General features: G+C 49.7%; 1 protein-coding gene across 4 annotated transcripts in view; it reads left to right on the top strand.

Annotated features, from left to right (window-relative positions):
• The first annotated feature begins 7710 nt into the window (after positions 1-7710).
• ANKRD44 (ankyrin repeat domain 44) overlaps positions 7711-16405 on the top strand; it is a 319359-nt gene continuing 310664 nt past the window's right edge. For all 4 annotated transcript variants that reach the window (XM_046018760.1, XM_046018759.1, XM_046018757.1 and 1 more), the window contains exon 1: positions 7711-7944. In XM_046018760.1, the coding sequence (XP_045874716.1) occupies positions 7918-7944 (27 nt within the window). In that variant the 5' untranslated portion in view covers positions 7711-7917. The remainder of the gene's footprint in view (positions 7945-16405) is intronic.

Raw genomic sequence — 16405 nt, 5'->3', positions numbered from 1 at the left:
AGTGCAATATTATATACATTTTTTCATGTCATTTTGTAAGTTATTGACGACAGATCCACAAATCTTGGCCTTCTTTAACTAGCGATAATTAAAACCTGGCTAGGTTGATTGATTTACTCAACATTGCATCCATTCAAAAGTATTTACTTTGCATCGACCATGTGCCAGACACTATACTCTGAGGTAGAGACACAAAGGTGATTAAAACAACAGTCTAAAGGAGGAGTCAGGAAAGTAAACAGGTAATTAAAAGATCAAGGGATAAGTACAATAATAGAGGTTAAGTAGAGGGCACCAAAGTTTATGAAACTGTAGGGAACCTCTTCATGGGATAAGTGATCTCTAAACTGAGATCTGAGGGACAGGTAGAATCAGCTGGATGAAAATGACATTGGGGAGGATGATATTATAGGCAGGAAACACAAAATGCAAAGGCTCAGAGTGAGAAGAAATACGATGCATCAGAAAGGCTGCTGTTAGCAGTATATAAAGTGTGATAAAGAGGCCAGGCCGCCATGTTTAGTCCCACAGGTTGTGTACTGCACTACCAGAGCAGTCACCATTCACATAGACTAGGATGTGAATGGCACCTTCCCAAGTTGAGCAAGGTGGCTTTCCCGTGAGAATGATGGGTGGGGAGAAAGGAGGTCTTGGAAAACCAAGCATGCTAAAAAGTCTGTCAATAGCCTGAAGGCAGTGGAACGCCATTGAAGGGCAGTGACTTGATCAGGCTTGCGTTTTAGACTGACGGTGTTGCCACTGGGGTGGAGAATGGATCCAGGGAAACCAGCTAGGAGGCAATTTCAATAAACCAGGTTAAACACTGAGAATGGTCTGACGTGAGGTCCTGAAAACTGGGATCAGAAAAAGCCATAGATTTAAGAGAGATGATGAAAACAGAATCGATCAAACTTGGATAAGTCTCAGTTTTTGTTCTTAGACCAAACTAGGTCCATGGTGGTGTCATTTACTGATACGGGGAATCCAGCAGGAGGACTGAGTTTAGGGAAAGATTATTATTTCCTTTCTGGACATACTGAGTCTGAGGTGATTCTGAAGCATCTGAAAGAGAAGTAGGCAGCTGGGTGGGTCTGGAGATCAGGAGAAATATGGTTGGCCTGAGAGCCAGAAGTGCACTTTGGGCCTAAACCAGAATGTTGTCAGGTTGTGCTACAGTGGACTTGCTCCGGGTGGCGTGTGTTCAGGGGGGTGGGCTCAGGGGAGATGGAGAGGGCTAGAGGAAGTAATAAAGGGGCCATAAGAAAAAAAAAAAAAAAGAGAGAGACATCTCTCTCTCTCTCTCTCTTTTGGACAAGTTTGGCTGTGAAGGAGAGGACAGAGGGGGCAGCTAGCCAGTTTTGTGAATTTGCACCATCATTCTTCTGGAGGAAGGTTGAGAACTGTGCCTCCCATTCTGGTGTCACACTGACTTTGGAAGACCGCAGTTGCACGTTCGAATGCCCCCAGCTGGAGGTTTTCCTCCCTTAGTGGAGCCTGAGGTTTCCCCTGACTTCACCCCTTCGGCTTTTCTAGGCAGCTTCTCTTCTCTTCTTCATTCGTCATCCCTCCATCTTCTTACATGAATCTTACCTTCCCACCCTTTACAGTTTGTGATTTTCTTTCTTTTTTTTTTTTAAGACCTTATTTATTTATTTGACAGACAGAGATCACAAGCAGGCAGAGAGGCAGGCAGAGAGAGAGGAGGAAGCAGGCTCCCTGCTGAGCAGAGAGCCTGATGCGGGGCTTGATCCCAGGACCCTGGGATCATGACCTGAGCCGAAGGCAGTCGCTTAACCCATTGAGCCACCCAGGCGCCCCTTGATTTTTTTTCTAAGAAAGCTGTCTTGAAAAGTTGAAAGCAAATGGGATAGAATTTTAAAAACTGCTGTCAACAATGGAACTTTTAACCCAGAGCAAATTCAATATTCACTTTAGCAATCCCTTACAGGAAAAATTTAAAGACTTTATTGCCAAATTGTTGTAATAACTTAGCTCTTTCTATTTGTTCTACTTCTGGACTTCTTCTTCTTCTTCTTTTTTTCTTTTTGCGTTGTTGAATTTTACACTTTGGGTAGGAAAGTGGAATTACTATGTTCCCAGCTAATACGCCCTCCACTTGCCTGCTTTTAAAATCAGATAGTTTGCCAGTATTTATTAAATTTATACTTGGTAGCTACACTATTGGGGACATCAGAGAAGGATTAAGGCATGCCTAGTACCCACTGGAAGTTTCTAATATGAAGGAAACACATACGCAAAATAAAATATATGCAAAAGAAAATATAGTAAGTTATAGAAGACTGATCCTTCTAGACAATACACGGCAGGACGTCTGCCCACGGTTCACGGTTACGCTGCTTCCAAGAACAAAGAGGTAGAACAGACAAAGAGCTGTGGGCAGCAAGGTTTATTGGGCAAAAGTACAAAACTCCCAAAGAGTGAGGGGATCTGGGAGCATTGCTAAGTCTACAGGTTTTTAGGGTCTTGTCGTCGAGCTATTTTAATCTGATTAACCCTATGCAACCATCACCCAATCAAGTTTTGTCCACGTGTTCATCTACCTATCAGGCAGCTGTTCCTATGGGAAAGGGTGGAGGGCTCCTTCCAGGCCTGTGTTTCGTAGCCTGGGGGGACAAGAGGGCAGTAGCTGCCACTGCCCTAGGGCACGCGATCCCACTGACTGTCGAGGTGTCCTTCCCAGGTCTGGGTTAGGAGGCCCAAGGCCATTCCTTTTCTTTCTGTCACATGCAAGTCACAAGTCCTCCCAGGAGGAAGCCTTAAAGCCGGGGCACAGAGTAAAATCTAGATTAACAGGATGGGGTCTCTTTCCTTTTAGGGGTAGTTTTTCTCTTAGGACAGGGAGTGGGGGAGTGGAGAAGTAGGGGTTGGGGGGGCCCTTGTCCCTGCCCACCATTCTTATGATTAGCCTTCATTAATTAAATACAACAGATGAATAATAGCAAATAAAAGGATGAAATACTTAATGCTACTGATCATACATATATATAGGATATATATATGATATATATCACATTGTATATATATATTACAGTCAAGGACAGCGAGGACCAAGAGTCAAAGAAGGCATTTCCTGTTTTAAAGTACATAAATTTATCACTAAATTCTGCCCCTGAAACTAATAATACACTACATTTCAACTAAATTGAATTTAAATAAACATTTAAAAAATAAAGTATACACTTTTAAACAAATCAACACCAAAAAAACTTTTATATTATTTTTTTAAAAAAGCCTACCATATTTCTTCATTTCTAGGATGGCCTCTCTTCATATTTTAACACAACAGATATAATAGCTAACATTCATCTTTGTACCAGGTACGGTTATAAAGTACTTTAAATGTGTCAACATATTGAATATGGATCCTTTAGTGGGGTGGGAATATTTCATCTTCTCCCCACTAGGTTCTGTGAAACAACTGGTACAAACTGAAATTCCGTGGCTTCTTAGGGGCCAGGAAGTATGGTATGTGTGGAGGTAGAGTGCTCATGTATATTTAAAAAATAGGAAAGTTACATTGGTGAAATGTTCTTACCTTCTTAGCGTAGCTTGTCTGGCCCTTGGGTCTGCTTTGAGAGGATCACTTGCTAGCCCCAAGACACCCATGTATCCCCTGTGCCTTAAGCATTCAAAGGCCACGCTAGTTTCAAAACAGAAGAGTCACCATGTTGACACGGCAAGGTAACCTCACCCGAAATTTCGCCTCATTCAGCAATCCTTTACATACCTCTGCCCGTGGCCCTCGGCTGGGCCAGGGACATGGTGCTGATTTATTTACAAACAGGGTATGAACTATGTAAACCACCAGCGTAAAGTCAAAACACATGATTTTATTGGGTGGGATTTCTCAGCAACTGGCCTCTGAGAGGGAGATTTGCATGCTGAGACTTACTGGGCCGTGCTTTTGGGAACACCTAAAACGACTTTGTATTCTTGTACTCATTGGGTATGTATAACCTCCAAGGAGGGGTTATGACCCTCGTCGAGATGGTTATTTTTGGTGGAGGACAATTCCTGGGGGAAGACTGAGCTTTAAGCTGTCAGCCGGCAGCACTCCAAGCAGTTGGGGGAATAAGGACTTTGGTCCCGAAGGTGGGAACCAGGTGGGACACCACAGCACCATACGTTTACATGTTAATGTACACACACACGTATGTATACAAGCAGGTACATTCACATATATACACACACATGAATATATAGACATACATATACATTTCATGTGTATTTATACCTGGGAAAATTTAAAAAGCATACATCAAGCACATAAAACCACAGTGAAATCTATTATTAGTAAATTGGGTGGGTTTATTGAAATTATAGGCTATTATCACAACAATACAGTGGTTCTCAGGATCGCTCCTGGATGTCTTTAATACAGTGATCAAGCTCTCGACAGGCTAGATCATGGCGGAGAGCAGGAGAGTTTACGTCCCATAAAGACCATGAAGATGACCTGTTGGCTTGGTCATAGAAGAGAGAACAGCTTTTGGTGCAGTTTGGAATAGATAAAATAGCATTTGCCCCATCAGCGGACGTGTACCAGGTACACCGGCTTGTGCTGACTTGCTCTAGTAAAGACAGATGCATAGAACTGCGGTTGCAGCTGGCTTTACCTCTGATTCAGTTTACACCGATTCATAATAATTCTCTCAGATTCATCTGCCTCTGCGTAGGCCGGACAGGCGCGCCGAATGGGGGAAACAATACGATTGTGACTGCTGCCTCATCCACATCTTTCATGCTGGTACTAATTTTTACATCTTTCCAGGGATTTGGTATCGCTTTTGGTTTTCTAGCCTTAAGGGGATCCGCCTCCCTTTCGATCAAGGGGTCTGTGAACTAACTGGCTGACGTAGGAAAACTGGCTGAGAAGGAGGACTTTTCATTTTGATAGCTCAAGTCAGGGTGGCAGGGCTAGTTTGCCTCTTACAGAGATCAAGGAGTATTCCAGAAGCCTGCCAGGGCATGACTGAATATCCCCATCGGTAAGAGTTTTCAGTCGTATGTTTCCCCTGCTGCCCGCTGCAGCAAATGTGTCACTCTGTTCCTGCCAATTAAGCACTGTCACTTGGCCATCCCATCCCAGGATCCCACTGTCACGGAAATCAGGGAGCAATTTCAGTGAAAGCATCTGCCACCATCACATCCAGCTTCCACAGAGCTTTTCTGCTGCTCCCCTTACTCAAGTGTTTTTCAGGGCCTTAGAGTAGAGATAGTCACCGGGGCCTCCAGGGGTATATAGTTCAGGGCTGGGTGTACACATTCTACATAAAATCACTCCAACTTTGCCATCTCCGTGAGCCTTTGGATTTCTTCCTCTACGTGATTTGGGCATCTTAATCTCATTGAATATAGACTACCAATGGGTCTGAGTTTTGGCTGCCAATTAAACCATTAGAGTCACTTTCAGCGTATGAAGTAACACATTAAATCCAGGCTTTACGGCAAATGCACCCATGTCAACAAATTTAGCCCAATCCTTTGCTTTTTGTTTGGAAACTTGATCAAAACCTGTTCAGCCTTTCACAAAACCATGTCACCTCGGACAAGACCAATTCGATATTTGAGTTGCTAATACAACACATTTATAGTGGCCTGTCCTTATGGTTCTCTCATTCACAATGGTTCTACATACACGTGTAAGCATCTTACTATTTATTTTGTCTTCTAATACAAAGTTAATTACAAATCCTTTTCTTTTAATTTTTCCTTTATGATATTATTAAGAGATCATATTGATTTCTTGGGAAATTTGCATAGGTAGTTAATTATGAATTTCATTTCAGACAATAAGGGGAGTATTACAAATACTAGTTACAAAAAGGAGGTGAGGGGTCTGATATGGTTGGGAACAGCTCCCTCCTCTTCCTGTTAAATTGGGCCCAAAGAAATTACGCATCGGCGGGGCCATGTTGAACCAAATGGCTCTTGAGTGCATTTGTAAATTCAATTGTTATCATTCCTCTGCAAGGTAGCTATGCTTCAGTGGAGAATTCTGTGTCCGGTTCCGCTTACTTACAGAGCCACGCAGGGTGATATTAGTGAGTATATTATCAAGGACAGTGGTGAAGAGCTGCCTCCATACACAACAGATGCGATCTATTTCGTGTTTGAAGGAGGACTTGAGAAAAACGTTCTGTCTCTGAGCATTACTGAAGACAGAGGAGTGGAAGCCAGGGGCTGCTTCCTTAGCTCCCTTGTCTGTGTGATCTGAGTCACACAATGCCACGGTCAGATGCTACCAGTCCCTTCTTCCTGTCCTGGATCCCTTCTCCCGGGATCTTTGGAGAGGCTCTGGAAGTAGGGAGGGAGAGTCCACATTTGGCCTGCGAGTGAATGAGAGGTGGGTATTTGGTCTTAATCCAGAACCGAAGCTGCCTTTGCTGCTCAAGGCAGGTTTGCTTTGTGGCATGCCGGGGAGCACACGGGGCTACCTGGGAGCGGTCCCCCAACCCGCTTGCCTACTTAACTCTTCCTCCTCCAGAACCTCAGCTCTTGGCACTTTCACAGGGAAGCCAGCCCTCACCCACCAGTCGGGGTCTGATTCCTTTGGCATGGATTTCCTTTGGAAGCATTCCCCGCCCCCCATCCCTTACCAGTTGTGCTTACATTCATTAGTTGTAACCTTTTGCTTCACGCAGGACACCCACTAAGACTACGTACCTTCCCTGTTCATGCTCCCTGCCTTTCGTACTGTGCCAGCTGGTACGTGGTACAAAGCAGGCACGCAGTACATAGTTGTTGAACGAATAAATGTTTGCTCCAAATTCCAGAAGTGTCGACACTTACTCCGGCTGATGCACATACCGCTGTCTCTGTACCCCATGGGGCTCGAGAGAGCCGAGTGACTCTTTGCTGAAGAGCGCGCTAACTGGATTTTGTAGAAATGAGTCAGGACGGAGACAACACTCACAAGCCCCATTAATTTAGGACTTCTTTTCTTCTCCAGTCACTCTGCCCCCCCCACCCCCTTCCATCTCCCCAGCTCAAAACCCAGCGTTTGAACTTAGCCATGGAGTCGTGCGCGCGTCCAGCTGGAAGGTAGGGGGAGGACAGGGTGGGAAGGCGAGGGCCCCGTCCCCCACCTGCCAAGTGCTGGACGAATGCTCGCTCAAGGGGGACCGTGGGGCCAAGGCCTCCCGCTTTAAACAAAGAAAACCCCAGAACTACACCCCCGACCTAGGAGGGACAGTCCGGTGGAGCGCCGGGCAATCCGGGGCGGACGGGCCGGAGAGGTGGAGGAGGGTGACCGACCCAAGGTCTCCGGTGAGAGGGTGAGAGGTCAGGTCAGAGCGGTGGCCTGTGAGGGGCGGCTCCCCGGGGCTTGTGTCTGCAAGGGCTCGCTCATCAGGCTGTGTCCGCGCGTCCGTGTGTGTCCGATGGGGCTGGGAGGGGGGCGGGGGGGGGGCGCTCAGCCCCGGGGCCGGGGTGGGGCGTCCCTCAGCGCCAGCGCCTTGGCCTTTGCGGCCGCGGGGTTGGGGACGCCGGGGCGCCGCGTGCAGGCGCCGAAAGCAGGCGGCGGTCCGGCCCCGCGGCGCGGCGCGGCGGGCGCGCTCGGGGGCCGGCTGGCTGCGAGGCCGGGCTGCGGGCGGCAGGAGGCAGCGTCGGCCCGGGCGGCGCGGCGGCGAGCGGGCCCGCGCGCGGTGATGTCAGTGGCGGCCCGGCTGGCAGCGGCCGGCACTTCCTGTATGCGGGCGGGCGGGCGCGGCGGCCAGCCCCAGCGGCCCGCGGCAGCCTCTCGGCGGGAGGCGGCGGCGGCGGAGGAGGAGCAGGGGGAGGGCTGTCAAATTCGGGAGCCAGATTTTGTCCCCTTCCCCCGGCCATCCCTTCCGCTCCGCCGGCTGCCGGCGTGACACCCGCGGGCCGGGGACCTGCGCGCGCCCGGGCGGAAGAATGGCAGTGCTCAAACTCGCCGACCAGGTAGGGGGCGGCGGCGCCGGCGGGCGGGACGCGCGGGCGCGGGGCGGCGCGGAGCCCCGGCGGGGGGATGGGGGCGCGGCGCGGCGCTGTTTACTCCGGCGCAGGGAGGAGTGCGTGCGGCCGCCTGGGCTCCGAAAGCCGGCGGCCGCGGCTCTCCTCCCCGCGCCGTCCCCGCCCTGGGCCGTCGGAACTGCGCGCTCCGCTCGGCGCCCGCGGCGCGTCCGAGGGCAGGGGAAGGGGCGGGCGGGCGGCGGGGGTGCCGCGGTGCGGGGCTGCGCGGGGGTGCGCGGCCGAGCGCGGGGTGCGTTGTCCGCGGGCCCGGGCTGCGCCGGGGGAGGGGAGGCTCGAGGTGCGCCTCCGGCCCCTACGGTGCTGCGCAGCGCGGGCTCCGGCGAGCGAGGCCGGCCGCGGGGAGGAGGGCGCTGGATGGAGGGAGAAGGGCGCGCAGCCCGGGACCCTTCCCCGAACCGAGCCGGAGACCGGGCCAGACCGCGGCTCCGGCGGGGTCGAGCCGGCGTTATCCGTTTGACGTGACAGCCTGACTTCCTCTTCAGCAGCGCAGAGGCTGTGTGTGCGCGGGGCGCGGTGGGGACCCTCGGAGAAGGCGCTCTTGGCTCTGGCCGGCGTCTCCCGGGAGAAGAAGTCCCGGGCCCCGCTCACCGCGGCGGGCCACCCTCCCCGTCCCGCGTGTATCGGGTTGGTTGCTTTCCCGGCGCCGACGCCGCGCACGGCGGCTTCGGAGCCCTGGTGCGGAGAAGCGGGGTTATTTGCGGACTCGCGGGCAGCCCCGGCCGCAGCTCTGTGGATGGAAACACCCACCTTTGCAGACTTTGCTGCTCTTAGGACATTGACCCCCACAGGCGCCCAACCAAGTTGCATGGCCGAACTCTGCAGCTCCTTTCCCGAAAAAAGGGAACAGCTTGCTTTTTCTCCTCCTGCCATTTATTCAGGGACAGTGAAGTGAACACTGTTTGGGGGTCCTGGTAGGTGCAGAGGCAGTCTGGACGTTGACACCCTATCAAACTTGCCATTCCTTGGTATGAAGCATCACCTACATCTCGAATGCGTGGCATTTGTTGCCTTGCCGTTACCAAGTGGAATCCACCAGAACATTCTGCAATTTAGGTGCAGTCAATCACCAGAATGATTTGCTCTTTTATCCATTAGATTCAAAATTTTGCTTTGTTTTCCCTAAGCATTTATAGGCTTTTGGGGGGTGGGGAGGAGAGATTACTGAATGAGCATTCATCTTATCCTTAAATTTAGCTGGAAGAACAGCTGGTGATTGGGAGGAATCGACTTGTTCCCACTGGTTCCAGAGCATTTAAAAGTGTTTGTAAGTTGATATTAGGTTCCTCTCCACCTTTTTTGGTCGCATACTTTGACAACTGTTAGACATGTGCTTTTTAAAACATCTTCCAGTTTTAGTCGGCCCTGCTCATGCCATCCTTGCTGCTCCAAGTTACTATACTTGTCTCTTAATTCCTGAGACTTCAAAGTATAAGACATGAACCTAATAGGCATTATCGTTGTAATCACACACACAGCAGAATTTCACATAGGATTTTAGTGTTGGGAAGCGATGCTGAAGACAATCTTAGCTCAAGTCCTTTATTTATTTATTTATTTAAAAGATTTTATCTGTTCACTTGACAGAGACACAGTGAGAGAGGGAACACAAGCAGGGGGAATGAGAGAGGGAGAAGCAGGCTACCCTCTGAGCAGGGAGCCGGATGCGGGGCTCCATCCCAGGACCCTGGGATCATGGCAGATGCTTAATGATTGAGCCACCCAGGCGCCCCCCAAGTCCTTTATTTTTTAAAATGGAGAACCGGAGATCTGAAGACGTGAAGCATGTGGTCCTCAGGGACCACAGCCGCCCGCCTGTGTTGCTGAAACTAGCTTCTGTCCTGTCCCCTGCCTTCCAGGCTTCTGGGCTTTTTGCTGGAGGATGTAAGACACCTCCGGCTTCTCCTTGGATGTGTTGAAAGGGTTACAAGAGGGCATCCTCGCCTAAATCAAGATGAGCACTAGGGGAAAGTGTATTTCTTGGTCTGAGAAAGAAAGGACGTTATTCTTGGGGACTTATGAGAGTAGGACTTTCAAAGATGTTTGTCTTCTGAAATGTTTCTGACCACCTCTCCTCCCTTCCCCAAAGAAACTAGTATCGCTATGGAGAAATGAGCCCTATAGGCTGCGTTTGGGTCCATCTCCAGCTGCATAAAAGGGATCCAAGGCGTTCTCAGGTTCAGGAGCATCTAAGGATTGCCATCCTGTCTTGGGACAAGGCCACACAGAGGCTGCGTGAGGAGGTGGTCTGGGCTGGGTGGAGCTGTGAGCAACGGAGGTTTCTATGTGGCTTTAGGTCCAGGAAATGTGTGGTCTTTTTTGCCTTATATAGTCTTACCTTTCAGTTTGAAACTAAATTCTTAGATGCTGCTTCATAACCTCCCTGGAGGCTTAAAAACCTTTTGCTTGAGTTCCTGTTGCAGGAGTTTTGCTCCATCACTGTGGGTAGGGGGCTGCCTGCTGGGAGTCACTCCACAGAGTTTGTAGAGGAGCACCTGACTCGCCGGTCAGCTGCTGGCGAAACAATCCCTTCTCCGTCCCACCGTCATTGTTGTAGGTCCTATCTGTGAGCTGGTTCTCGATTTTTCCACCATCGCTCTTGGATTTGTAGCTTGATACCCCGATTACCCTGACACAGTCTTACTGTTGATAGGCTGAATCACAAGCTGTCTTGGTTTGTTTTTAAACCTGCCTAAAGGAAAGAATGCAAGAGGATGACCTTTCCTGTCCTGCTGAAGCTGGGGGCAGGAGCTCGCTGGGTTGATGGCAGTCACTTGGTGAAGACCAGTCCCGCCCTGGCATCTCGGTCGGTAGCGCATGAGTAGGGACCGTGTTTTCTGAAACTCTGTTTTGGGATAGTTTAAAAAAGGGAGAGGCAAGTGTGGTTTTTAGTTTTATTTATTTTTTACTGTGAGAGGGAACTGGGAGCTGTTGCTGCAAACAAACTTATTAGCCTTTAACACTTCTGCATTTGTAACTGTCTCTTCTGTTTCCCTCTTCCCACAGCGCACATCATTTTCCTTGTAGTATTATGGGGACCAATCATCCTGGTTTGCTAGAACTGAGGGGTTTCCCAAGATGTGGTACTTTCGGTGCTAAAGCTGGGAAAATTCTAGGCCAGCCACGATGAGCTGGTCACCTTGCGCAGCATAGAACGTACTCACCCACCTAATTAATATAATAATGTGATTATTTCTGCCTAGATGGACATTAGGAGGTTTCTTAAATCTTTGATAAAGTGAGGTGATGTTACATTTGGGAGAGAAAGTTCTGTTTCATACAGATGTAATGCATTTTAGCTCAAGATGGCTATGAAACTCGGTGCAATTTGATTTGCGATTCAACTTTCGGGGGCCGCTCTTTATGTCTGGTTAAGTGATTTTAATCACTGGTTCCAGTGATTTTAAGTGTCTGGTCCTCTCTTCGGCCTTCCCCCTCACCCCCCAAAACAGGTTTTCAGAGTTCTGAAGCCAGAACGGTAAGTTCTCTTGGATCTTTGAAATGTTCACTGTTCTTACCCGAATTCGCTGCTGAGAGCAGAATGTCGCCTCCATCTCCAGGGCTGCCTGGAGACAAACTGTGCCAGCAGGTGGCCCTTCTTTGAGCTTCCCGCCTGGAGGCCTTCTGGCTAGGTGTCCCCTTGCCAAGCCCTAGCTCACACTCGAGTCACCCATTTCCTTGCCAAAGGCAGTTAGTGGCCGGCAGCTGAGGCAGTGGCAAGAAGCAGAAATCCTGTAACTCTGAAACAGGATTTCTAGCTCATAGTGTGCGGCCTCGGGACGTGCTGTGCACCTTACAGGGCCACCCTCACCCTACTGTTGCTCCCAAGGGCACTGGGTTTGGAGCAAACACGCTGCTGCGGTCCTGCCTGCAGCACAGAAGAAGGGAAAAGAAAGGCTTTCTTTTTTGGACCCTTCTCTAGTTGTTTTGGGATCCAGTCACGTGATTGGGGAGTGTACTTGAGGGCTGGTGTTTCCTGGCAGAGTCCTAATAATGCCTTAACATTTATTGGGATCTTGTAGGTCGGGCCCTTGCTGTGAATCATCTCTCTTAACCCTCACAGCCTCACTAGGAGGTAGGAGGCAGGTGAGTCCTATTTTATAGATGAGAAACCAGGAATAGAGAGGCCAACCGGCTTGTTCAAGGTCATACACCCACTAAGGAGCGCCCTGTCCTACCCTGGCAGTCTGATTGCACAGGTGGGGCTCGAACCGCAAGGTCATACTTTCAGTGGCTGCAAGGTCAGTGTGGTTGTAGGACCCGGGGATGCCTGCACTTCTTTCCCGGGAAGCCATCGGGCGAGCTGCACCCCGCGGTCCTCCTGGCTCTGGGGGCCAGACCCGGTGTTGTCCGAGTCAGTCACTGCTCTGAGGCCTCTGTGACTGCTCCATGTGGGCCTGGCTCATCCTGTTCCTCTCTGCAGCTCCCTGCCGCGCTGAGAAACCTGTTGATGGGTGGCCCCGGGGATTGTTTCTGGGCCATTAACAAATACACTATGATCGCTATAGAAAAATCAGAATGCTGGATACACAAAAAGAAATAGTGAAAACCATCTGTAGTCTCTGCTCAGAGCTGTTCCTGACATCTTGATACAGAAGGAAACTTCTAGTAGCCAGGTAGAGTCTTTAAACCTTCCACAGAATGCTATCAGTATCTTTCTCTTGACCACAAAGCCAACAGCTGTGCTGTCTGGACCAGTGAATATTCCAAATAAACCGAATTTTTGCATCTCTTAAATGACCGGCTCCTCTAGTATAAACCCAGCAGCACATGCTTTTTTTTTTTTTTTTTTTAAAGATTTCAACTTTTACTTCCTCTTTTTCTCTAAATAGAGAGTGAATATAAACTCCAAAAAGCACAGTTGTTTGTGCCAGAAATAGGACTGAATCATTCTTTAAAAAGATTTCTGTTTCAACAACATAACCGTGAGTTTCCTGTAGGCCAAAGTATAACATGAAATAATTTAAAAAATAAGGAAGAGCTACAGAGAGATAATCCTGTGGTTTTGAAATTTGGTAAGCTATGGCTCTCCTTTATTGTTATTTTTATTTTTTTAAAGTAAGATCTTTGAACTCACCACCCCGAGATCAAGTCACATGTTCTACCCACTTAGCCAGCCAGGTGCCCCCTATGGCACTCCTTTTTGTTTTCCTCAAAGAAGATTCCATGTTGAAGGTCAAGGTATAAGAGATTGGTAACAGTAGTGATCCCTGAGCCCCTTTCAAAGATTATTTGGCATCAGGGAGGGCACATGGTGTGAGGGGCACTGGGTGTTATATGCAACTGGTAAATTACTGAACACTACCTCTGAAACTATGATGTACTATATGTTGGCCAGTTGAATTTAAATTAAAAAAAAAAAGACACAAAGATTATTTAAAAGCCCCTTTGTATGAGAAAACTACTGGTTACTAACTCGGTGTTTCTTTCCTGACCAATCGTGTTCTCCAAAAACAAACATTTATAAGTGTTTGTAGATGAGTAGGAGGGACATAGAACTTGGATGGCCGTGTCATTTTCATTCATTCTGGGACAACTTTGAAACGATGCGGGTTCTACTGAACATTAAGCTGGGAAAACAGGTATGAAGCAGGCCTGTCCCGGGTAAACCCGGACACAGGGTCACACTGCAGAGACTGGGTGTGCTCACCCCAGGCTTGACAGCAAGTGGACGAGTGACTAGTAGACTCGTCACTCTCTCTCGAGTGAGGTGTGGGCTGGCGCAGCACTACAAAGCTTGCTTTCTCCCCTTGTGCAAGGCCGGAGTCGGCCAACAGCTTCCGTCTCATGCATCCGTTCAGACCCTCTGGTTGAGGGGCTGTGGGACGCTCTGGCTCTCAGAGCTGAGGGTGGGGGGATGGCATGATGAGTGATCGGCGTTCACCAGGGTATAAGGTAAGGGAGAGGTGGTCTCTGTTGCGCGTTAGCCAACCGTTGGCAGGTCCAGTTAGGCTCTGCCAGCCTCATGTCCTTCTTTGTAGAAGGAAGAGGTTGGACCACATGCCTTTCAGGTGTCTTGGCCCCTCCTGCTCCCTCCGTGACTCAGTCCCTCTGCTGATGGTTTGTACTGGAGTCTTCACAGATGCGGCTGTGGAGGGTGTATTTGCAGATGAGCTCCAGTTTTATTTTCTAGGTGACGAAGTCAAACAGTTAAATTCGGATTCCAGAAGAACGTTCTAACCAACGTCAATGATTTAGGAACTGATTCCCGCCCTGTGGCCTCACCGCCCCCTCCATTGGGTAGATCACGTGAGGTTATGTGTCTTGTAAAGCATCCGTTTGGTTGATTATTTCTTTAGCACCCTTTTTAGCAACATCGTATTTGCCTTCTGCTTGACTTCAGAGGCTGAGAGAATGGATATTGTCTCCCATCCGTGTTCAAGCCTGTAAAAAAGTTGGTAGCCCAAGAGGTTGGAAGTAATGATCATGAGTCTAGGTTTTCATGATGGTATTCATACTTTTTAAGGATCTTTTTATTTGTCTCCCCTTTTGAAACTGAAAATTTATTTATCACTCTGTTAATTGGATGAAGCAAATAGGAAGTACATAGTCTGCCTTTGGGCTTTTTCAGACTTTGCTAAGCCAATAGTGCTTGGCTTGTATTTCTCGGTCTTCTGTGTCTCCAATTCCCTCCCTCCCACCCTGTGAGTCATGAGCATCCCAGTGGAACTTGCTAAGGTATCTTTAGTACCAGGAGACCATTTTGCCCCAGGGGAGCCTCCAGAGCACTTGGTAAAACCAGAGGGATTTGTAGGAACATCTGAGGCCTAGACATGCAAAATTTCCTCACAGTTCCAATCCGTCTCAAAGGTTATAGTATTTAAAAAAAAAAGTTTCAGTGATAAATTGCTTTTATTTTCAAAATAATACTTGGTGGGCATCTGCAGACAGGGTTTCTACTCATGGTTCTTTTTCTAATAGTTGTATGGCTCTGGGCAAGTCCTGGCCTTAGTTTCTTTGTGTGTAAAATGGGACTGGATGGGTGGAGATTCTTCTACATTCTTTCAAGTTCTAACTGTCTGATAGAATACCACAGGTGTCTCGTCTGAACTCATGGAATCTGGTTTTTGAAAAGTATCTGCCTTCCATGAACTTCCGTTCTCTCCCTTCCCCGCTCTGGGGGCTGGCTGCAGCTGGAGTTGACCAGGTCTGAGACACACACCCCACGCCCTGCCTAAAGGTCGGGGTCCTTTCCCCATGATTGTCATCCCGCGTCTGCAGCAGCTGGTCTCAGGGAGGGACGCAGAAGCCCTGGGGCCGCTCTCAGTGCTGCCCTGTGAGAATTCCCTAGAGCTTTGTGCAGGGCGAGGGGAGCAGGCCTCGCGCACCCTGTGTTTGTCTGCTGTGAGCTGTGCTCAGCTGGTGCCCACTTCGGCCTTTCTCAGAGATGCGGCATTAGCCAATGGCCCGGGGTCTCCCTAATCCTATTTTGCTGAACTCCCTAGTAACATCTGGGTCTGACAAGTCCGTTCTCCCAGAGACTGGGTGCAGTGACACAGGGACCACAGACTTTCTCGAGGAGGGAATTCGCACTCGCAGCGAACTGCCTCTGTACGTGTAGACACACTCCGTCTGCAGAAGCTCGTTTTGCTGTGTGAGTCTGGCAGGATGAGGGGAAAGACAGGAAGAAGTTCAGGTAAGCGGGGACAACCCGACCAGCCCACGGTCGGTAAACAGTGGCCTCCAGAAGCCAGGGGTGCCTCGACCCCAGGGCTGAGCAGGATGGCCTGTCGAGTTTGGGAAAGAAAAGATCAGAATCCGTAGTTCTTTTAGAACCCTTTACCGGGTTCATTTTTGTGTATTTTGAATACACGTTGTACCCGGTACTGTAAAAATCCTCTTCGTTCTACTTCCATTTTGACCACCCGGCCGAACCCGCCTGCGGCCCCGCTCGCCGGACCCGCTCACCGGCCTGACGCTCTGCTCCCCGCCTGGCGGCCCGAGCCGTGGACTCTGGGGCCCACATGGCGTCTGTCCTCCGCTCCGCCCCTCCCAGCCCACACAGAGGAAAAGCCCAAGTCGTAGAGTGGCCCGCCAGGCCCCTCCACTCGCCTGCCCGGCCCTGTCTCCTCCTGCCTCTCCCCGGCTCCCTGACCCCAGGCAGCATCCCCCCCTTCACTGAGCCGCCGGGCGCCCTCCGGCCTGTGGGCCCCTGAAGCTCCTGTGGCCGATGAAGCTCTTCCCGGCCACAGGCCCAGCCTCACCCCTTTCAGATCTTTGCTCTCAGTGAGTCCTTGCCTGACCTCGCTCCGTCAACCGCCGACGCCACATTTCCTGTCCCCTTTCTTCATTTCCTCTCCGTAGTACATGTCCCTCCTACCATATATTTTATCTTTCTATAAGAATAAAAAGTTATGTGTAGAAGAGATATGAATAGCAAGGCAGAGTTTTG

This window comes from Meles meles, chromosome 9, assembly GCF_922984935.1.
Source record: "Meles meles chromosome 9, mMelMel3.1 paternal haplotype, whole genome shotgun sequence".
Classification (NCBI taxonomy): Eukaryota; Metazoa; Chordata; class Mammalia; order Carnivora; family Mustelidae; genus Meles; species Meles meles.
Note: the sequence above shows the minus strand (reverse complement) of the source record. Positions and strands in the feature narration are given on the sequence as shown.